General features: G+C 43.3%; 2 protein-coding genes across 3 annotated transcripts; both read right to left on the bottom strand.

Moving 5' to 3' along the window:
* Positions 1 to 2596: 2596 nt before the first annotated feature.
* LOC123112618 (uncharacterized protein At2g33490) lies at positions 2597 to 9118 on the bottom strand. 2 transcript variants are annotated; one of them, XM_044533655.1, is made up of 10 exons: positions 8757 to 9118; positions 7591 to 7663; positions 7071 to 7145; positions 6652 to 6713; positions 6497 to 6565; positions 5619 to 5647; positions 5333 to 5540; positions 4994 to 5230; positions 3515 to 4526; positions 2597 to 2834 (listed from the first exon to the last, which is right to left on the bottom strand). In XM_044533655.1, exons 1-9 carry the CDS (start codon positions 8877 to 8879, stop codon positions 3516 to 3518), a joined length of 1887 nt encoding a protein of 628 aa, XP_044389590.1. In that variant the 5' UTR covers positions 8880 to 9118; the 3' UTR covers positions 2597 to 2834; position 3515. The 2 variants fall into 2 exon arrangements, with proteins under 2 accessions (XP_044389590.1, XP_044389591.1); XM_044533656.1 differs by lacking the exon at positions 8757 to 9118 and having other exon boundaries at positions 6652 to 6724.
* Positions 9119 to 10166: 1048 nt separating this feature from the next.
* Positions 10167 to 17063, bottom strand: LOC123112619 (pyruvate dehydrogenase E1 component subunit beta-2, mitochondrial). The gene is made up of 14 exons (XM_044533657.1): positions 16837 to 17063; positions 16627 to 16713; positions 15146 to 15226; positions 15044 to 15070; positions 14886 to 14948; positions 14689 to 14775; positions 13680 to 13805; positions 13084 to 13217; positions 12927 to 12999; positions 12617 to 12682; positions 12262 to 12300; positions 12027 to 12151; positions 11828 to 11942; positions 10167 to 10533 (listed from the first exon to the last, which is right to left on the bottom strand). The coding sequence occupies exons 1-14, from the start codon at positions 16873 to 16875 to the stop codon at positions 10465 to 10467; spliced, it is 1131 nt and encodes a 376-aa protein (XP_044389592.1). The 5' UTR covers positions 16876 to 17063; the 3' UTR covers positions 10167 to 10464.
* Positions 17064 to 21320: the final 4257 nt, after the last annotated feature.

Genomic DNA, 21320 nt, shown 5'->3' with positions numbered 1-21320 from the left:
ATCTCCTAGATAGATCTTGCGTGAGCGTAAGAATTTTTTTGAAATTGCATGCTACGTTTCCCAACAACTTTTCCCCTCACGCTAGGGTTTCCTCTCCCCTCAGCTGCGATGTGATCGCCACCGTAGGGTCTCGTCTTCCCTCCCTCCCTCCTCTCCAGCCAGCCACGCTCGGACCGTAGGGGCAATCCTCGTATTGTTGCCCGGTCTTGACGCTCCTGGTTTGGTTTTGGGGGTTGCTAGGGTTTCTGTGCAAGCACCTGATTGAGTTTTTCTCGGGTCAGGGAATCGACATGGCGACGAAAGTTTCAAGCTCCAGAGTTGCATCGGACTTGGAAGCTTTAACGAGTGAATTGGGCCTTGATAAGGAAGACCTAGATGATGTGGTGGTGGAACAAGAGGAGCCACTACCGCCGAATGCAACAATGTTATTGATCTATCTTGCTTATAGCTTGGAGAGAAGACAAGGATACACCTATGGGCAATAATGTTATTGATGAACTAGATGGATAACTCTGGTTTATCAACCTTTTTGCTCGAGGATGAGCAAGGTTTAAGCTCGGGGGTGTTGACGAGTGGATTTTATGCACACTTTTAGAGAATATTCTAGTGCCAAAATCCCTCATATCCTATCCATCTAGCACTTATTCATGTCCCCAATGCATACCTTTTGGTATTTACTTGTTTTACCAAGTTCGTTGCACACCTTTTTTTATTTAGTTTTTCTTCTTTTGTGGTCTTTGTAGGTGTGTTGACATGTTCATGGACTTGGAACATCAAAAGAACCAAGTTGGGGGTCAAACCGGAGAAGTTCCAGGCACCAAATCAAAGCCCTTTGGAGAGTTTGATCCAAGGCCTCTGACGCGCTGGGCTTTTCGCTAGCAATTCAACAAGGCCAAGAACATCAAAATCGGAGTTCGTATGAAGAAATGGTGACCGAAATATGAAATAGCTCCCGAAGTCTGGAGAGAACGAAGGCCTTCCATACGAGCATAGCCGCTCGTATGGATGCTCGTATGAGCTCGAGACAGCCACGAAAATTGGTCATAACTTTTCAGATTTTTCTTCGATTTCGTCCCCATCTTTCCCTATGGGATCCTTGATGACCAAGGTTTGTATTGACGTGGATTTGGCTCCCTGGCTGCCGCAGGAAGCCATCTCCATCCTCCACAAGTCTTATCTACATCCACCACACCTCCATTGCAGCAACTCCACTAAGAGAGAAGGGTCAAGACAAGGAAGAAGAAAGGGAAGAGGCGCCTCATGACTGGTGCCGACTGAAGGGATGTCTGGAGGCATCATGTTGTACTCAAAGAGGCATCATGACCTGCATAGTTCTACCAGGCCCAACACAACCACACTCCCCTCAAAAAAGAAAAAGTAGTCGTGCTGCTGAAGCTCGGCCTATTTGGTGCACCACACATCAAATATGGGTTTGGACTAAAAATCAACTTACCATGACTAGGATACTACTAGGGTTACCTAATATGGGACTAAAATTCAAGTCCCCTCGAAGCGTATATAAACCCCCATCGGTCCCCTTCACCAGCGACACCACATCCACCCTCTTCCCCCATCCCCTCGCCGGCACCCCCATTGGCCCCCTTCGTAGGCCGCTACCTTGCACCCTTTCTTCCCTCATTACCATGTCGGTGGTCGTGCCCTCTTCGCGGACCTTTCTCCAGCAAGACCAAAGAGGGTGGATGGGACTTCTTCGAGTGGGCCGAGAGAGAAGAGGGATGTCAAAGAGGGCGTGGGACTTCTTGGAGTGGGCCGAGGATGACACGCGTCACAAGGCTGAGTTAACCGTTGGTCGTGCCCACCTCTCCATCACCCTCAAGTGCTTCGACTGCATATCGATGACCAGATGCGTAGAAATGGAAACCGGGCTAATACCCCCCTTCAAAAATGTTGATGTATGCCACGTTCTGGACACACATGCATTCGCCGATCGCGTGGCAGCAAAAGTCGCTGCAGGCGAAGTCTCCCCATCCACGAGATCATGAAGAGCCTGTAGTTAAACTAGGTTAAATATATCTTGTGATCCTTCTTGAAATCTATTATGTAAATCCGTGTTGAAATCCGAGTTGAAATTCTAGTTGAAAAACTTCCATTGTTGGCGTGGGGAAGGAAAATGTCCCACACAAAAAAAATAGAGCGATATTATGACAACTCTATGTCTGCACTAATCCTCTACTAAACTCCCATTTCTTTTCACCATTGCGCCTAAACACGCTATAATGTAACGCGGCCTTCGTACTCCAAGGTGAGGCTTGGGCTTGAGTAGGTTGAAAAAAGACATACAACCTTTCAAACGTAAATAGATGAACATGGGAAAAGCAAGAACACCGGCTGTTGTCTTTATGTTCCAGATTAATAAAGATATAAACTCACTGGAACTCTCCGCAAAGTTTGTCTAATGAGGCTAGATCAAATGTAAGGATTCCATTAGACATCTACCTATCCTATGAAAAACAAGTTTCTTTACAGCAATCCTACAACAATTCATGAGAATCACTTCATTGAGACAAAATTCCGGAATCCCTTGACAATCATGATGATGAAAATGATGCCTGAGAACAGGCCGTGGCACAACACAGACAAATCTTGCATAAAATTATCAGAGCGAAAAATGGAGAATTTTATTCAACAAACTCGTTATTTGCACAACTACACTCAACCATAGGGGACACCAACCACCACCAGCTACTTCGCAATATGGGTTTAGTTCTCATACTAGTATGTACATTGTTTTTCCATGAAAAAAGTAGCCAAGCCTCTCGATTAGCATGACATATTATATTATCATATAAAATCCCACCTTAACACCAAATATCCTGCACAGGAAAAGAATAGAGAGTAAGGTTAATCTGACATTGCTATCACGTGTCGTGTTTCATAAGCAGCTACTATGTAAAGGGGGGCACTTAGATTAGTTTCTTGAATAGAGCTTTCAACATTTTTGACTCAGAAGTAGTTAAGAAACCACATGGAACAATGCAAAGCTGCACTTTTAACTATGAAGGAGTATATCATATGGAACTACGAAAGCAACTGTGGCACTAAACTTGCAAACTTTATATACATGCAAATTCATGAATACTGATCAAGCATCTAGTTCCCCCTTCACAAGTACTCCCTCCGTCCGGAAATACTTGTCATCAAAATGAATAAAAGGGGATGTATCTAGATGTATTTTAGTTTTAGATACATCCCTTTTTGTTCATTTTGATGACAAGTATTTTCGGACGGAGGGAGTAGTTCATGTACAAAGCAACAAAGCCAATGGAGAAGAGGCATATAAACTTCCACAACCTAAACTGCACCATGACATCTCTAGTCCCCTTTCACTGTGGGGCAGTCTTCATTTACTATATTTAAGAGTAATCATTCAAGGGCTAACTCAATATTTGTTGTGTTTCTCTGTTTCTAGTTAAGAGTAATGAACAAGAATTTGATCCTGCAAGGTAACACAGTTCAAAAACAGACTGCAGCGCTACACAGAATGAATACTCACCCTATGTTCTGCTAACTGACTCGGCAGCTGCTGGCAAAGGTTGACGATCCTCCAAGAATGTTTGTGTTGAAGGAAGAGAAGAGAGACTCATTCTAGCGGCCCCTTTATCTTGATGATCTTCTGTTTCTTTGCCATCTGAAATACCTGTTCTAATGCCCCTAGAGGGTATAGAGAAACTACGGGATATAGGCCCAGGCGGTGTTGGTAGAGGCGATGCAGTTTGTGGAGCACTTGGTGGTGTTTGCCTGGCCCTAAAATTAAAATGGTCCTGCCCTGAGTGGCCTCTGGATGCCAACGGGGCAGAATTTGGTACCAACGGCGCAGAGTGGGCGACTAAACTAGAAAATGCTGTATTTCTTGACGCACCAGTGGGCGGTCGTGGTAGCTCGTGAAGCTCCTTAATTCTGGGTGACGATATGGGTGGCGGGGAGGAACTGGGTGACACTCTCACATGAACTGTTGGCTGATGTGCAGAGCTGTGCCTTGCGGCGGCGGCATCAATATTCTCTGTTGACCTTGGTCGGAGAGGAATCGGACCAGAAAAGGACCCCCTCTTCACTTTTTTGTTGTCAGAAGAAGTCTTCAAATTGTTATAGCCTGGTAAAGCCGGATCAACAACTGGGAGCATTGTCCTTATTTCTGCTGTATTGGTATTGCTTTCTTTCAGCACAGACTGTGCATTAGATAATCTGGCAGGACTTGGTAGCTTATTGTCTCTCAAATCTCCCATATGTGTGCTTGGGTTGAGCGGAGATGAATGGAAAACACTTTTGCTCTCTATAGGAGATCCACTCGTAGGATTTCCCGCGACTGTCTGAGAGGTGGCTTGAACATCATTTGGAGTAGGCAAAACATAAGTATGTAACTTCCTCGTTGCAGAACGCCGCAGCTCTTTTACTCTTTCTGCTGTCTCAAGCTTTTTCTCAGGAAAAAGTGGAGCGGACTGGCTTACAGGTCTTTGTCTTTCACCAGGAAAAGAGGAATAATCTCCTTTGCTTCTATCAAAAAAATCCTGTGAGAATAAGAAAGTCAGATGACGGACTCTCAAGGTAGTGAACACAGGGGAGGAACACTCGACGAAACAAACTGGAATATGTTGTACAGGACAAGACAAAATTAAATGAAAAAATTAAGATGTACACAAACTAAATCCAGTTTACAGACAGTGACACAAGTTAAGAGCACCGACCACGCTCTTACAAGCGCAATAAGCTGTATGTGAGGAAATTTAGATATGGGGTGGCATTTACCTATTTAGATCTTTTCAACACATTCGACACATGGAGTGACATACCAATTTTCAGTTTATAACAAAATTTATTGCTTTTTGCAAGATAGCAAATAACTACCAAGACACTTGAAGCAGCACAGTTTTCTCAAGTGCAGTGAAACAGTTGTAAAAATGCCTATCAAGCAACATACAGCAACTTCTTCAGTTTGACATTTAGCTATGCTCAAATTACAAAGCTATATCAGTACCTCTGTAGGACTACGGGAAGCATGACCAGCTTCTGCAGTTTCCTTGCTTTCTCCATAATCAAAAGAGAGTTCTCCATCATGACTCTCATTGTAATCGTCATCATTTTCATCTTCAACAGAGTAATCCTCATCTTCAAGTGCACTGAACTGATGATCGATGTGTTGTTGCTCGGCAGCAAGCCTAACATGTGGCTCCACAGCCTCAAGAGACTTGACACCCTTTCTGAATAAATTTAACTGGTCCACACAAAATATACAAAAAAATGTACAATATGAGTTTCTGGAGAATGTGATAAAACAAAAGAAAAGAGGAACCTCTCCGAGTGATAAAATGTGCACCTGGGCGGCATGGTGCCGAGCAGCTTGTGTGAAAAGACTTCGAAACTGTCCTTGCTTCAATGACTTTAACCGGAACAGAAAAAGAGTTGCTTCCTCTTGATAATCTTCCTGAGCTTGTTTCAATTGCTCTGACGCAGCCGGATCGCCTTTGGAATTCTTAGATCTCCCCTTCTCTTTCTGCGCATTTAGCAAGACTTCGAACAATTCTCTGGAAGGAATATGGAGTAATTAAAAATCATCTCAGCAGGGTACGAGTGTAAGCCACAATTTGTATAAGCATCTATACCTTTTTTCATCACACTGTCGCTTCATTTCCTGCAATGAAACAATCTCTGCTAGTTAAGTGTTTTTCCTCCTGGAACAGAGACATAGCTCTCTAACGGGTTCATACTATGAATATTAAAATTCTTTAAATAAATGATTGCTGCATTAATGGTGTGTTTGGTTTATGCCCAAGGTTGTCCCACCAAAACATTAGCTAGCCAAAATTTTGGTTGAGGTTTTGGTTGGCCAAAATTGGCAAGAACAATGAACTAGAGTTGGCTACAGTGCATGGCATGCCAAATAATTGGCAAATATCCAAACAAAGATCATTTTTTGAGTCATCAACAAAATTTGGTAGGTACACTTTAGCCACAATACAAACATACCCTAAATATTTTACATAAGGATGCATCATAAGAACATAAGAAGAAAAAGAACTGAATTGTCAACAAATTTGACAATGCATAGCACCATGTTTTTCGTATGATGCATGTGTAGCACCATGTTTGAATGCTTAACAACACCTTCTAATGAACACATAATATGATATGCAGTCACCCTTTGTGGTAACCTCATACTACCAACTTTTTTTCTTTTTCCGAGCAATCAGCAGGAGCAAAGCATGCTAACAACTTTCTTTTGGGGTATCAAGACATAGTGTCCAGACTCCAGAGTGTTCTAGTGCCCTTTAAGATTTTATTGACAGTGTCCAGAGTGTTCTAGTACTCTTTTAAGATTTTATTTCAAAATTAAAATGTACTGTATTAGAGAAGAACGTTTGTCACTGAAAGGCTTTGTTGTTGTTGTGTCTTATGGACCAAAAAAAAATCTACTGAGCTCAAGGACCATAGAGAAAAGGGCATGAGTGTTAAAGAGAGATGCACATAAACAACACCATACCTCTACAGTTTGAAGCTCATTAAGTAGGGACTGTGATGGAGTGGTAATGGTAGTAAGAACATGAACACGCTGAGGAAAAGATGATGAAACAAATCAGCACTAGAAGATCATACTAATTCTGCAGCTTTAATAAATATAAGCAACTAGAAACTTACATAACTATCTACAAGTTTCCGAAGTTCAAACTGCGATTTCCCGAGCAACAGCAAAACCTTATCTGGGGGCATACTGTTAAATGTAAGCATCAAGCGGCAAAGTGTGAAACAGCCAAAAGTTATATTGCATGTTCAATAACATTAAGGTGATAGTGAGTACTTTGTTTCAAAAGAGAGAGGGCGAGAAGGTGTACTACTGACTAGCAAGAGAAGATGGTTAGTGTAAAGAATCTGCATTACTTCACTTTGTCATTTTCCTTGAAGAACATAATCAATGTAGCTAAAAGCGATATTTTAGAGCTAGGGGTGCAGAGTAAGATTTTTAGAATCCTAAATGCTACCATCATAACTGATCCTAAGCATGTAACTGAACATAAACAAGCAAGTTCACATGGGAAAAGTATACACAGCATGATTACCATTAATTCCATCTTTAGTTGGTGTAACTCTCTTCAGTAAACAAGTCCCCATTTCTTGTAGTGCTTCAGAGAATTCTGCACACATATATCAAGTCATCAACTAATTATTGGCATTCAGTACATAGGCAGATATACATATAACTGTAGCTGCTATAACCTTAACACACGAAGTCAAATAGATGATAACACTTGACGAATTCAAATGAACTGAGATTGCACAATTTCAATATGGTGAACAACCCGGGAATTTAAAAAATAGTGTACTATGTGCTGATGAATAAATAACCATGATATCTCTTTTCATAAATACTCTCGTAGTCAACCAAAAAAATAGATAAACTTCAACACAAGATTTTCCATACATTTGAAGAAGGGCGGCTACTATTCATATACCAAACTAATTACTCGTTGGAAATGATCAACAAAATATTTGCACCAAGAACAACAGAATCTGTAAAGTGGGATAAACAAGACACTAAAATGTATTATGACTGAGGGAAAAGGTAGGCAAGAAAAATACCATATGAACTGTTTGCTATTGCTGCTGCAACGGCAAGCAAGTTATCATAGCAGTTCCTCATATCTGCCATATCCTGTTAAAAGTAAAGTAGCAGTGTGAAACAGAGTTGGAAATATGTTGCTATAGAAGCTGCTCTTAACACGACGACAAGTTTGGAGTATTAGCAGAAGTAACTTGTTTGGAATGTAAACTAGGTTTTACTGCTAGTAAATTTGACCACAATGTTTCACATACAATGTCATTGTTTTCGTTATTCAGAATAGCCATTCATTTTGAACAAAATGACGCTTGGGAAAGGGGAAGTCTCTTGTCATATCCAACGAGATTTTTGACTACCAAATGATATAAAACGACACCCCTAGTTTAACCATGAAGGCTTTTTAGCCACCAGACTAGAGCAGCTAAGTTCTCAGATGTTAGATTTTTTTTTCTCACTCAAGGGTGATACTGCACATATAATCACTCAATTGAATTCACACATACTTGAACAAAGTAAGCAAAGGTTCGCGTATCAACCAAACAGTAGGTGCCAAAACCCAATCGCACATCACCCCTCCTAATTAACCACTAAAAATTCAGTTGGAACAAGCCCAAGTTACCACACCGACAGCGGACCAAAGGAAAATCTCGATATGCCACAACTGAACGTCGTTGACGACAAAGCAAATGAGAGCATGCGATGATCTAGAACTCAAAACAGATTCCAACCCACTAACCAACCAATTCACGCATTCCACACTAGGACTAAACTAGAAAACAACACCGGGCTCGTCACTAGCGTTCAATCAACGCCTCGACAGCCTCCCATGGCTGTTCCCACTGCAATGGAGCACAGATCCGAACGCCGGAATCCCATCGTACTCCACCACGAAACAAACATCCCGAGGCAATTCACATGGCACTAGGGGGGCCAGGCCATGGCGCCACACCCACGCCTACCGACAGCCACACCGCGAAGCAGCCGCCCCGGACACCCAAACGCAGTAAGCGGCTTCAGGAGCTCGCGGACGCGGCCTGCGAAGCAAAACCAGGCGCGCAGCCGCCCCTGCCCTCGCGAGATCTTCCCCCGCACCGTCCGCCCCCCAGGCGCCGCTCCCACGCACACTCCATGCGACGGCGAAACGAAAGGGAGAAGCGAGAGACGCCGCAGCGGAAGGCGCACGCACCTGGGCGGCGGCGAGGAGCTCGTCCGCGGCCTTGGCGGCGGTGGAGTGGTCGCGGTGACGGTCCACCCGCTGCTCGTGGCGCTGCAGCGCGAAGCCCCGCAGCTTCCGCAGCGACGACTTCATCTCGCGCCCGCCGGATCAACCGCCGCGGCCGCCGAGCCCCGAAGCAGAAGCAGCAGCAGCAGCAGATCCCGGCAGGCAGCACCACGGCGACGGATTCGCGGAGCGGAACCCTAGCTGTAGCGCCCCCACACGCCCACAGCACTAGGAGAGCGTCTGCCACTGAGGGAGGGGAGGGGAGGGGAGACGGAGAGTGGAGAGGAATGGGGAATTGTTTTTCCGCCGAGCCGAGGCCGAGGCGCGAGCGGTTCCTTTATTATTAGTATTATTTTTTTACCACCACCACTACTACTGCTATACTAGTAACTAGTCCTCCCTCCGTATTCTTCTCCGCGAACTGAACTGTTTCAAGGGGCCCTTTAATGGCGGTACTGTTAGGGTGGGTTTTTTTTTCTACTCTACTATCTTCCTTTCTTTGTGGGTTGCTTTGAAGCTTTCGATTTCGTGCTGTGCTCAGGTCCGGTCTTTGTTTGGTCAAAGGGAGCCATCAATCAGCGGCTACACTTCCGTCCGTGTCTTTATCTTATTTTTAGCCCTGGGTTTAATAGCCTCCCTCTCCCTTCCCTGCGTGGGTGCTGCCGCTTTCCTCTGCCTGTCTAATTGGACCGACTGGACTAGTGCTTGCTTGCTGCCTGCAGTGTCGTACCAGTACTATAGCTCGGTCCTCGCTCCGGTCAAACATGGCGTTTTCCGGAAGCAAGCAGGCTGAGAGACACTGCTATGCTATGCCATGCAGGTGGGATCTGCGTGAGCTGCCTCTGTGCGTCTCGTGTGAGTGAGCGTCACGCCGCTCGGGTGACCCAGCCTTTTGGTCCAAGCCAGAGAGAGAGATTCCGCGGACGCAATGGGCTCCTTTTAGCATATGTATCTTTCAAGGGTTGCTGTTCAAAGATATTTTATCAGCAAGAATAGACCGGTTTAGTATTAATTATGATGCTCACGGGCGCCGGATCGGTGCTCAATTATGACGCTACGCAACCTTTGACTGGATCTGTTAGTTAGGACCCAAGCACCGGCTATGTAGTTGAGGGCACCTCGTAATTGTTGCCATGGCCGATTATTATTAGCTGAAACGACGAGCGACGGATAGTCTCTCCCTTCTATGACGGCGACTCAATCTAACGGAATCACCTTGTGAAGATGTTCAAATCCACGAGCCACGACTGGTGGAAAAAATGGTTTTTCAAAGATACACGAGGCGATAGGCTTTGACGAGATAAATAACTTTTTTCTATGAGAGAGAGAAAGAACCTTTTGTTTTTGAGAAATACAGAGAAAGAACATGGCACATGCATGAGAACACCTCAGTTTTCCATTTATGTAACCACCATGATTAGGCCGTAGTAACAATCAATCAACGAAAGCTGCATGCGTAAATAATTCACAAGGCAGTGGAGGGAGGCAGCAGCGAGTGCGGTGAGATCCGACTGGACTGCAGCTAAAAGAATAACATGGCAAAGGCACACCTACAAAAATTTAACTCGCTTTGAGTTTGGGCAATTGTGGATACCATTATGGAACACACACGTTTCTTTCTGGCCGGGCGGGCGACGGGAAAAAGCATGGGCAGAGTAAAGTGAAATCTCGATCACGCAGATGCCGCCATGGGCAACGCTCTGTAGCAGGCTCGCCTGGCCGCTCGGACGATATCCTCGATCTGCAAGGTCAAGAGCAGGAGTAAGTTTTGGTCACGTTAATAAGATGATAAGATAATAACAAAAACGATCGACGGATCATCAAATGTTAACAGGGCAAACATGTTTTACTGCTTCCTTGTGATTGCTCACACCAATAAACATCACAACATTTTCCATTTTGCTATTTTACGGTCCTATGTTTGCAGTACACAAAGCCAGAAAGAATTTGGTGGCAGACAGAATATTTAGGCTTCCCTTTTCAATGGAGCCCCAGACCAAATACACCCTCGTCAATAATGTGAGTCCAGAGATGCAAGGCAACTTTGGACCACTAAATGCCGCCCGAGTCATGCAAAACCCAGTTTCACACGCTAAACATCAAGCATTACAAACAAAGCAAATAAATACTGATGCTGTGACCACCTTGACCAGAAAGGCCACCACCTGGTGTCCACAGCTAGACAACAGGGCGGAGAATCACCAACTTAGAATTATGAAGGGACACCCGACAGGCATAACAGGGTGGCAGACAAAATTCCGCACAAGTGATTTAGGAGGATGTGGAAAAATGCTGGTGCTGACAATGATGTACTGTTGTCTCCCATTTTATGTGTAGCATGTGCTTTCAAAATTATGGTCAAATAACCATGCACATCTCATAGTTCCAGTGAAAAGGATATATGCAAATTGAGCAACCTGATTGTAGACACACTACAAGTTCAGATAAACTGCATGACATCTGCATGGATCCAATTTGCAGGTAATTCCGGCAACTGACAGGGAACCAAAATAAAGATGACAGAATAAGTTGAATCTCGAATATTCCCCAATACTCGACATCTCTCAAATGCAACCAAACTCCATGTACAGTGTACCCTTACTATGAAGTACTTCCTCCGTTCCTAAATATAAGTCTTTTTAGAGATTCCAATGTCCGTATGTAGTCCGCATTGGAATCTCTAAAAAGACTTGTATTTAGGAACGGAGGAAGTACTTATGAACTAAAACAGTTACTTTCCCTAATCCCTGCTGGTTCTCGATTTTCTATTGCACTTTCTCAGGATAGTGCAATCCATTCAGATGATACTAAAGAAAATCCAACTTGTACTACAATAATAGCGTCAGCTGGTCTATTGCCATTGAAGTCAGCAAGAATGCACGCATGTGGCCAAACACAAAAATTAAGGGATTGAACAAACATCTATAGTAATTAGTTGTGTAGAAGCAACTAGAAAAGCTAGCAGCCATGCAAAACAACACTACTTGAAAGTTTAAGCCATAAAATGGATCAAAGAGAAAGAGATGTTACAGGACCTGTGGAACAGCCAATCTCTCAAGGTTGGCAGCATAGGGCATGGGTACATCAGCTCCAGCAATCCTCTCAATTGGAGCATCAAGATACTCGAAGCTTTCTTCTACAACAGACATGCTGCAAAATAAGGCATGTATGTGTTAAGATAATTCTTACTACACAAGTTTGTTTGTGTGTGCGCGGTGGGGAGAGAAAGAGAACCATATCTCAGCACCAACACCATGCTGGGGGAAGCCTTCTTCAAGAGTCACCAATCTATTTGTTTTCCTAACAGATGCATTTATGGCAGCTCTGTCCAGTGGCCTAATTGATCGAAGGTTGATCACCTATTGAAACATATCAGTATAGAAAATAAGGAAGCATTCATGGCATGTATCATGTAGAGTAAAATCATATCGATAGTTACGCTGAAAATATATTTTACAAAAGAAATTACCTCAGCACTGATTCCTTCCTTGGACAGTATCTCGGCAGCCTGTAAACAAACTGAGCGTTATCATATGTCAAAATAAAAATGCTGGGAGAGTAACTCGACCCATCAACAGAACATACCCTATATTAGAACAAAACACAAAAGAAAACCACAATTCCCAAAAGGGCACTTTGCATATCAACTTAACAAATAGGAAAAGCATATCAATGTAGCACATTGAACTCCTTTCGGAAAAGAAGACGTGCCAATGTGACGTCCTTGAGAAATGAAAGCTAATGGTGTGTCAAATCCTACAAGGTTGACAACACAGCAAATTCATCTTCCTCCACGTTGTTTTACCAACTATAGCATGACGCACCTGAAGAGCATAGCCGACCATCTTGGAGAATGCAGTAATCGTAACATCTTTACCCTCGCGTTCTATCTACAGAAAGAAGAGATCCACAGGTAAGTACATACTGCAAAGAATTTCAGTAATTATATCCCAAAAATAACTATCTAAGAGCATGCATCTGATCTCTGAAAGCAGTGCATACTGCATAGAGGTCAGTTTTCTGTTGTTGCTTTCAATCCTATTCATTGAAACCAACAACAGAAAATCGTCAAGGACTTCAAAGCAGGGAATGCATCAGAAATTTCTTTCTAAACACATGCACATAATAGCATACCTTAGCTTTGCCAATCGGCAGAGCAAAACTAGAATCAAGCACTTCATCAGAAACAGGGAATGACTCTCCATAGCTGCAGAAAAAAACATAACATCAATGAAAAGATAACAAGCCGATATAAAGGATAAATACCTCAACAAGGTCAGATGTTGCATACAGTAATTCATTTTCCAGAAAAACAACGGGATCAGGATCCCTAATTGCAGCTTTTAGCAAGCCTCTGGCATCTTCTGAAGAATATGGAGCCAGAACCTTAAGTCCTGGAACATGCGCAAACCAAGCTGCATAACACTGTATACCAGTTCAATTAGTACAGTGCAAACACCACAATCATTCAGTGTTTACAAAAAGATGCCACCACAATGTATTGAACATAGATTGAGCATATCCTAGGAGCTGGTAGTAAACTAACTTTGCATACATAGCTAATGATAAAGAACTCGCACAATGATAATTTAGGTCTGTTGGCTTAAAATCAAAGAAAACTCTACACAACCATCTGAGCTTATACACACACACACACACACGCACGCACACACCTCCCTGAACCTTGCATAACCATTTTGGCAAGGGAGTTATATCGACTTCTAAAAAGAAAGTCATCATTTAGTATATTTGGTGTTACTATTCTAGTATAGCAAAGAGGTCTACATGTCTACTGTATCTTCTCGAAACAAGCACAAGCAGGTGGCAACAACATAACAAAGAAATAAAGCTACTTGTTTCAAAATTATTTGATTCCCTCTTACGAACCTGTGAGTGTTGAGCACCAACTCCAGCAGCAGCACCATTTGGTCCTCTGAAAACAATTGGGACATTTATCTGACCAGCTGACATGTAGTTTGACTTGGCAGCTGAGTTGATGATATGATCGATTGCCTGAATGTTACAAATTATTAATTATTTCTCTTACAGCATAAACAATTGAAATGTGCAGTTGTTATAATGAAAAAGTACATTCTAAATCACATGACAGTAAAAGGAACGCCTGATACAGAGGTAGACCTGTGTTGAAGTGAAAAAACTAGTGACAAACTGCCTGTCGGAAACACGAGTAAAGCATGCATAATGATCACCTTTATTTTTATAGTACATGGAAATAACCATTAATGGTTAATACTACGTTACACATTGACAACATTGTATTCAGATTACCAGAGATTCAAACTACATCCACTGTATTCTTCCAAAAAGTTAACTGGCAAGAAAAAAAGATATGTGGATGTCAACCATAAAAGCTATATCTTATGTAAATTATTCCAGAGAAAACCTCTAATTAACATCATCTTCAGAAGATTCATTATTAAACTAGGATCTTGGCAACACCATTCGCAAGACATATATACTACACGACTGTAAACACATAGCAAATACTAATCATAAGTAAGGTATAGAGCAAAGTGCTTCTTTAGAAAACTAGCAAGAAAAAAGGGTAGTAACTAATAAGAGCTTGCGCTTACATCGAGGATCGAGCTACTAAGTGTTGTAAACTGGTAATGTACAATAACATATGTTTCTTGAGAAGTGATTACATGCATTAAGTTGACTATCCTAAACCATGCAATGCTTTAAGGCATGAGCCATTCCCATACTGGGGAAAACACAGAAGTGCAGCATTTGTTAAGTTGGTTCAAGATACAAAAGCATGAAGCATGAGTGCTTCTTGCATCTTGAACCAACAGGTATTGCAGCATAAAAACTATGTGCATAAGGACTTTAAACCAAGCAAATAAAACAAATTTATTTGGTCCTTATAACTGACCTGCATTGAGAAATTAAATGTCATGAACTCTATGACTGGCCGAAGACCTTGATAAGCTGCACCAACACCAATGCCTGTAAAACCAGCCTGGACAAACATAACAATACCAGATAAATGCTTGAACAGAATTGTTTCAGTCTGAAAATGTACGGACGGACAGCAGCAATTGGATTATTTGAAGAATGTAAGAGTGGAACCTCAGTGATTGGGGTATCAAGAACCCTATCAGGACCATACTTGTCAAGCAAGCCCTTCGTAATCTGCAGAAAACCAATTGAACATCAATAATCATAGAATTTAGAATTTGATATCAGCTCACAAGGGGCCTACAGCAAAAACAAAATTCTTTGCACACCTTGTATGCACCTTGATATTCTCCAACCTACCACAAACGAAGAGGCGTTAGAAAAAATAAGCTACTAAAAGAACAAAAAAAATTATTCATTCAAAGTATTACCTCTTCACCCATCAAAAAGACAGAAGGATCAGCAGACATTTCTTCATCTAGGGCAGAGTTCAACGCGTCACGTACAGTGATCTGAACAGGTAAAACAGTATTGTATGTCACTAGCCTTGTAAGTTGTACAACAGAGCAGCTGAATGCAGCTTTCCCTTTTGTCCAATCAGCAAACACTTCTCAAAAGATAACTCTCGATATAACCCTATATACTTTCAGCATAAAAACAAACATATCTGACCACACAGGACTGGGAACAAATATGTGCTGGCTGGTCCAGGAACCATCCTTTATTGCCCGCGGCCAAAGGATAATGGAGGCAATAACATACACAACCAATCACACCAATGACCACTGTTACCCAATTTCACTGGCACTCATTCTGATGTACTCGAGTAATAGCGAAGAATGGCAGTTAAAGGTGAAGAACAATGCAAGGAATATATTATGTAAAATGCATTTGCATAATGTTAATCACTAGGTGGTTATTCTCCGAGGTAGAGCCAATACATTGACATAGGTATGGACACATGGCCACTCGGTAATATCACATCTTAAGAAAAGAAAAAGAGCTGTATAAACAGTGCTTCATAAGCAAAGTAAATAACTAAATCTCATCTTGCAAATAGGAGAATACAACAACAACAACAACAAAGCCTTTAGTCCCAAACAAGTTGGGTTAGGCTAGGTGAAACCCATAAGAGCTTCACCACCAACTCATGGTTCTGGCACATGGATAGCAAGCTTCCATGCACCCCTGTTTATGGCTAGTTCTTTGGTGATACTCAGTCCTTCAGAACAACTAGGAGAATGTCTTGCCAAATAAAGTCACATGATATACGAACCCCAAGCAGAACGACTAAAGTCAAATAAGCGGTTTCTAATCTATGAGGAAGTCTACCGTGATGAAGGTAAAGAAATTATCACTTCAATGCAAGCCAAACCACAAAGGCAATTCATCTTTCCTCACAATAACAAACACACTTCATCTTCTAAGCTCTGCAACAATAAATTGTCAAACACACAAACGCTAAGGATAAAGCAACCGGCCGATGCTGTCACAGGCCCACAGCAATCTATGCGTAGGAAACGATGGTGACTTCAATTCTAAGATAGCCACTAACCACCGAAACATTACAACAGCCATTTTTTTGCCCCAAAGAAATACAGTAGAGATACGTAATATACAATTAAGGTACGAAACCAAAACTACATAATAAAATAACGAATTAATATCATAACCAACCACCCGCCTCGACACCAAATCAGAACAATCGCTGTGCGTCACCGCCACTATTATAATAACAACAGCAAAAGTCGTAATCGCCAACGCCATCTATAAAACTAAGCAGCAGCCGATCTCCGGTCAAAACAGCCCGTCAAATAACGAAACGACACAATCGAGCGAAAGCGGACCACGTCATTACAGGCCAATGCGGCGCGCGCGATTAAAAAAAACTAGGGTTCTGCCACGCGCTCACCTCCTTGGCCGCGGAGGAGTACCCCCGGGCCGCCTCCGTGGACGCCCCCGCCGCCGGGCGGAGCCTCCGCAGCACCTGCCCCAGCATCTGCACGCAAAAAACGGAACACCGAACCCGTCATCAGCAACCGCATCACAGATCGAACCTGAACAGAACGTGGGGAAATGATCGGAGGGAGATGCGATGCGGGGGAAGGGAATCGGCGCTCACGGGGCCGGATCCGAGCTGCCTCCTCGCGGCGCCCAGCATCTTCGTCCCCGCGATCGGAGCGGCGGGCAGGGGAGAGGGGGCGAATTCGACGGTGGCGCGGCGGTGGATGTGTCGCCGGGCGGGGGGCGGCGAGAGGGACGGGGGGTGGGGAGGAGACGCAGACGCCGCCTCGGAACGGTGGAATTGAAGGGCGTAGTAGGTGGAGGGGGGAGAAGGGCGTGGATACGTCTCTGCGCGAGATTCTTATTTAGCCAGCGTTTTTGCAGGAAAGCCCCTCGCTTACTGTGGACTTTACCAGCTTAATGATGCTTTGTAGGCCCCACGGCTCGGCCCAAATTAACTTATCTTTTCAGAGACAGAGTGGCCCAAAATAGTTGAGCCCACCGAGATTATGGGCTCAGAGCTATAAACATCGTGTTGGAGACCTCTCTCAACACATCACTTCATCAAACGGTATGTAAGGGATTTGGAAGAATGCAAGCCGAAGAGGATTTCAGCACCTCTGGGGCAGAATCACCAACAAGCTCCTCCAAGATGGATCCCACCTCCGCCCGGGTCTGTGAAGATACGAGTAGATGGTGCAGTCTCAAGAAGCCAAAATGAAGGATCCTTCAGCGCGGTATGTAGAGATGCATCGGGCCTATACCTGGGCTCTTCTGCAATCAGAGTCAGAGATATTACTGATCCACCAACATTGGAAGCGCTGGCATGTCGAGAGGCGCTCGCTCTGGCACAGGACCTTGAAGTGGCTCATGTGATCATCGCCTCAGATTGCCAAGGGGTAATCAAGGATATTCACAAACAGGAGGGAGGAATGTATGCAAGCATAATTAGGGAGATTGGAGACACCGCAAGAACAATCAACGACTGCACCTTCATCTTCGAGGGTAGAGCTACAAATATTGAGGCACATAGCCTTGCTAAGCACGTTTTTGGTCTGGATTTCGGGCGCCATGTGTGGCTTATAAACCCGCCAGATCTTCGTTGTATCCCCATAAACATCTTTGAATTCTAATAAAAAGTGTGTTTAGACTCAAAAAAAATTAGACCAAATGTTTTTCCTTTTAAAATTTCCTTTTCTTTGTGTTTATAATCATTAGACACCTAGATTCGAATTGATGTGCTTGGGCAAATCTCTGCCTCTTCTCTTCTTTCGGATTGGATATTGTCTTCACAAGAGTTGACCACTGAGGATAGATTTCATCAGCTAGATAGTATCCCTTCTTGTATTGTTGGTCACTGAACTCAAAGTTGACCCCTAGGCAATGGCCTTCCACAAGCCCAACATTGGAGAACGCCAAAGCACGTTGATGTCATTGTGAGAATCAATCATGCCAAAAAAAGAGTATCAAATCCAAAGATCTTGTGAAGCCACTCAGTGGCGGAGCGTGACAAGGAATCAAGAGGAGGTCAAATTTCAAAATGAAAGCATGACAGCTCAGCTCATTGACAGTCGTCGGCTCATCCCGTAGGAGGTAACAGTGGCACGCAACAACACAAGGCATTTCGTGCAGCAGCAACCAGTTAGCTCTACGGCTATGCAGTGGCTAGTGGTCCAAACCGAAAGGGGGAAACATGATTGAGGAGTTGTAACGACTAGTTAGAAATCAAATCATCATTGATGGGAGCACATTGAGGTAAGCCGTGGAGAGTTTTGGCCGAGAGCTTCAAGTATGCAAAAATCAGCCAAGCTAGCTACGCACGTATGGTGATGGGCTGCTTCAGAACGCTTAGTATGCATAGTTTAGAGAAAATTGCACTTTTGGAAGGGGGGGCGTGACCCCGTTTGGCCTCCAAGAGGCTCCGCCACTGAAGCCACAGCTTCTACTATGTTAGTGCAACCTTTTCACATGCCCCTTGTGCTGCCCCTGCCAAGCAAATGGACAGTTCTTTCACTTTCAGTGCACACAATCTATGCTGCCAAGCATTCCAGAAAGCTTCTATCTGTTGGAGAACGTTGCATGAAAAAAAGTACACACACACAAGATTTATCCATGGAGATGCATAGCTACGAGAGGGGAGAGTATGTCTACGTACCCTCGTAGACCGTTAAGCGGAAGCGTTTATCAACGCGGTTGATGTAGTCGAACACCTTCATGATCCGCCCGATCAAGTACCGAACGTACGGCATCTCTGCGTTCAGCACACGTTCAGCTCGATGACGTCCTCGCCTTCTTGATCCAGCAAGACGGGCGAAGTAGTAGATGAGTTCCGGCAGCATGACGGCATGGTGATGATGGTGATTGATGTCTACTACACAACCTTCTTCCTGTAGACGTTGTTGGGCCTCCAAGTGCAGAGCTTTGTAGGACAGTAGCAAATTTCCTCAAGTGGATGACCTAAGGTTTATCAATCCGTGGGAGGCGTAGGATGAAGATGGTCTCTCTCAAACAACCCTGCAACCAAATAACAAAGAGTCTCTTGTGTCCCCAACACACCCAATACAATGGTAAATTGTATAGGTGCACTAGTTCGGCGAAGAGATGGTGATACAAGTGCAATATGGATGGTAGATATAAGTTTTTTGTAATCTAAGAATATAAAAACAGCAAGGTAACTAATGATAAAAGTGAGCATAAACGTTATTGCAATGCTAGGAAACAAGGTCTAAGGTTCATTTTCACTAGTGCAAGTTCTCTCAACAATAATAACATACTTTGATCATATAACTATCCCTCAACATGCAACAAAGAGTCACTCCAAAGTCACTAATAGCGGAGGACAAACGAAGAGATTATTGTAGGGTACGAAACCACCTCAAAGTTATCCTTTCTGATCGATCTATTCAAGAGTCTATAGTAAAATAACATGAAGCTATTCTTTCTGTTCGATCTATCATAGAGTTCGTACTAGAATAACACCTTAAGACACAAATCAACCAAAACCCTAATGTCACCTAGATACTCCAATATCACCTCAAGTATCCATGGGCATGATTATATGATATGCATCACACAATCTCAGATTCATCTATTCAACCAACACAAAGTACTTCAAAGAGTGCCCCAAAACGTGTGCCAACCCCTATGCATAAGTTCATTGAACCCGCAAGTTGATCACCAAAACATACATCAAGTAGATCACGTGAATATCCCATTGTCACCACAGATAAGCACGACAAGACATACATCAAGTGTTCTCAAATCCTTAAAGACTCAATCCGACAAGACAACTTCAAGGGGAAAACTCAATTCATCACAAGAGTGTAGAGGGGAAGAAACATCATAAGATCCAACTATAATAGCAAAGCTTGTGATACATCAAGATCGTGCCAAATCAAGAACACAAGAGAGAGAGAGAGAGAGAGAGAGAGATCAAACACATAGCTACTGGTACATACCCTTAGCCTCGAGGGTGAACTACTCCCTCCTCATCATGGAGAGCCCCGGGATGATGAAGATGGCCACCGATGAGGGATCCCCCCTCTGGCAGGGTGCCGGAACAGGGTCCCGATTGGTTTTTGGTGGCTATAGAGGCTTGCGGCGACGGAACTCCTGATCTATTGTGCTCCCCGATGTTTTTAGGGTATATGGACATATATAGGCGAAAGAAGTCGGTCACGGGAGCCACCAGGGGCCCACGAGGGTGGGGGCGTGCCTCCCTGCCTCGTGGCCACCTTGAAGCTTCCCTGACTTCCACTCCAAATCTCCTGGGTTGCTTCCATTCCAAAAAATAACTCTCCCGAAAGTTTCATTCCGTTTGGACTCCATTTGATATTCCTTTTCTGTGAAACACTAAAATAGGCAAAAAAAACAGCAATCTGGGCTGGGCCTCCGGTTAATAGGTTAGTCCCAAAAATGATATAAAAGTGTTTAGTAAAGCACATAAACATCCAAAACAGTAATATAATAGCATGGAACAATCAAAAATTATAGATACGTTAGAGACGTATCAAGCATCCCCAAGCTTAATTCCTGCTCGTCCTCGAGTAGGTAAATGATAAAAACAGAAATTTTGATGTGGAATGCTACCTAGCATATTTCTCAATGTATTTTTATTTATTGTGGCATGAATGTTCAGATCCAAATGATTCAAGATAAAAGTTCATATTGACATGAAAACAATAATACTTCAAGCATACTAACAAAGCAATCATGTCTTCTCAAAATAACATGGCTAAAGAAAGCTATCCCTACAAAATCAGTCTGGCTATGCTCTATCTTCATCACACAAAGTATTTAATCATGCACAACCCCGATGACAAGCCAAGCAATTGTTTCATACTTTTATGTTCTCAACTTTTTCAACTTTCACGCAATACATGAGCGTGAGCCATGGACATAGCACTATATGTGGAATAGAATGGTGGTTGTGGAGAAGACAAAAAAGGAGAAGATAGTCTCACATCAACTAGGCGTATCAACGGGCTGTGGAGATGCCCATTAATAGATATCAATGTGAGTGAGTAGGGATTGCCATGCAACAGATGCACTTGAGCTATAAGTGTATGAAAGCTCAACAAAATAAACTAAGTGGGTGTGCAT

Source organism: Triticum aestivum, chromosome 5B, assembly GCF_018294505.1.
Source record: "Triticum aestivum cultivar Chinese Spring chromosome 5B, IWGSC CS RefSeq v2.1, whole genome shotgun sequence".
NCBI lineage: Eukaryota > Viridiplantae > Streptophyta > Magnoliopsida > Poales > Poaceae > Triticum > Triticum aestivum.
The sequence above is the reverse complement of the archived record's forward strand: the minus strand, read 5'-3'. Positions and strand labels throughout refer to the sequence as shown.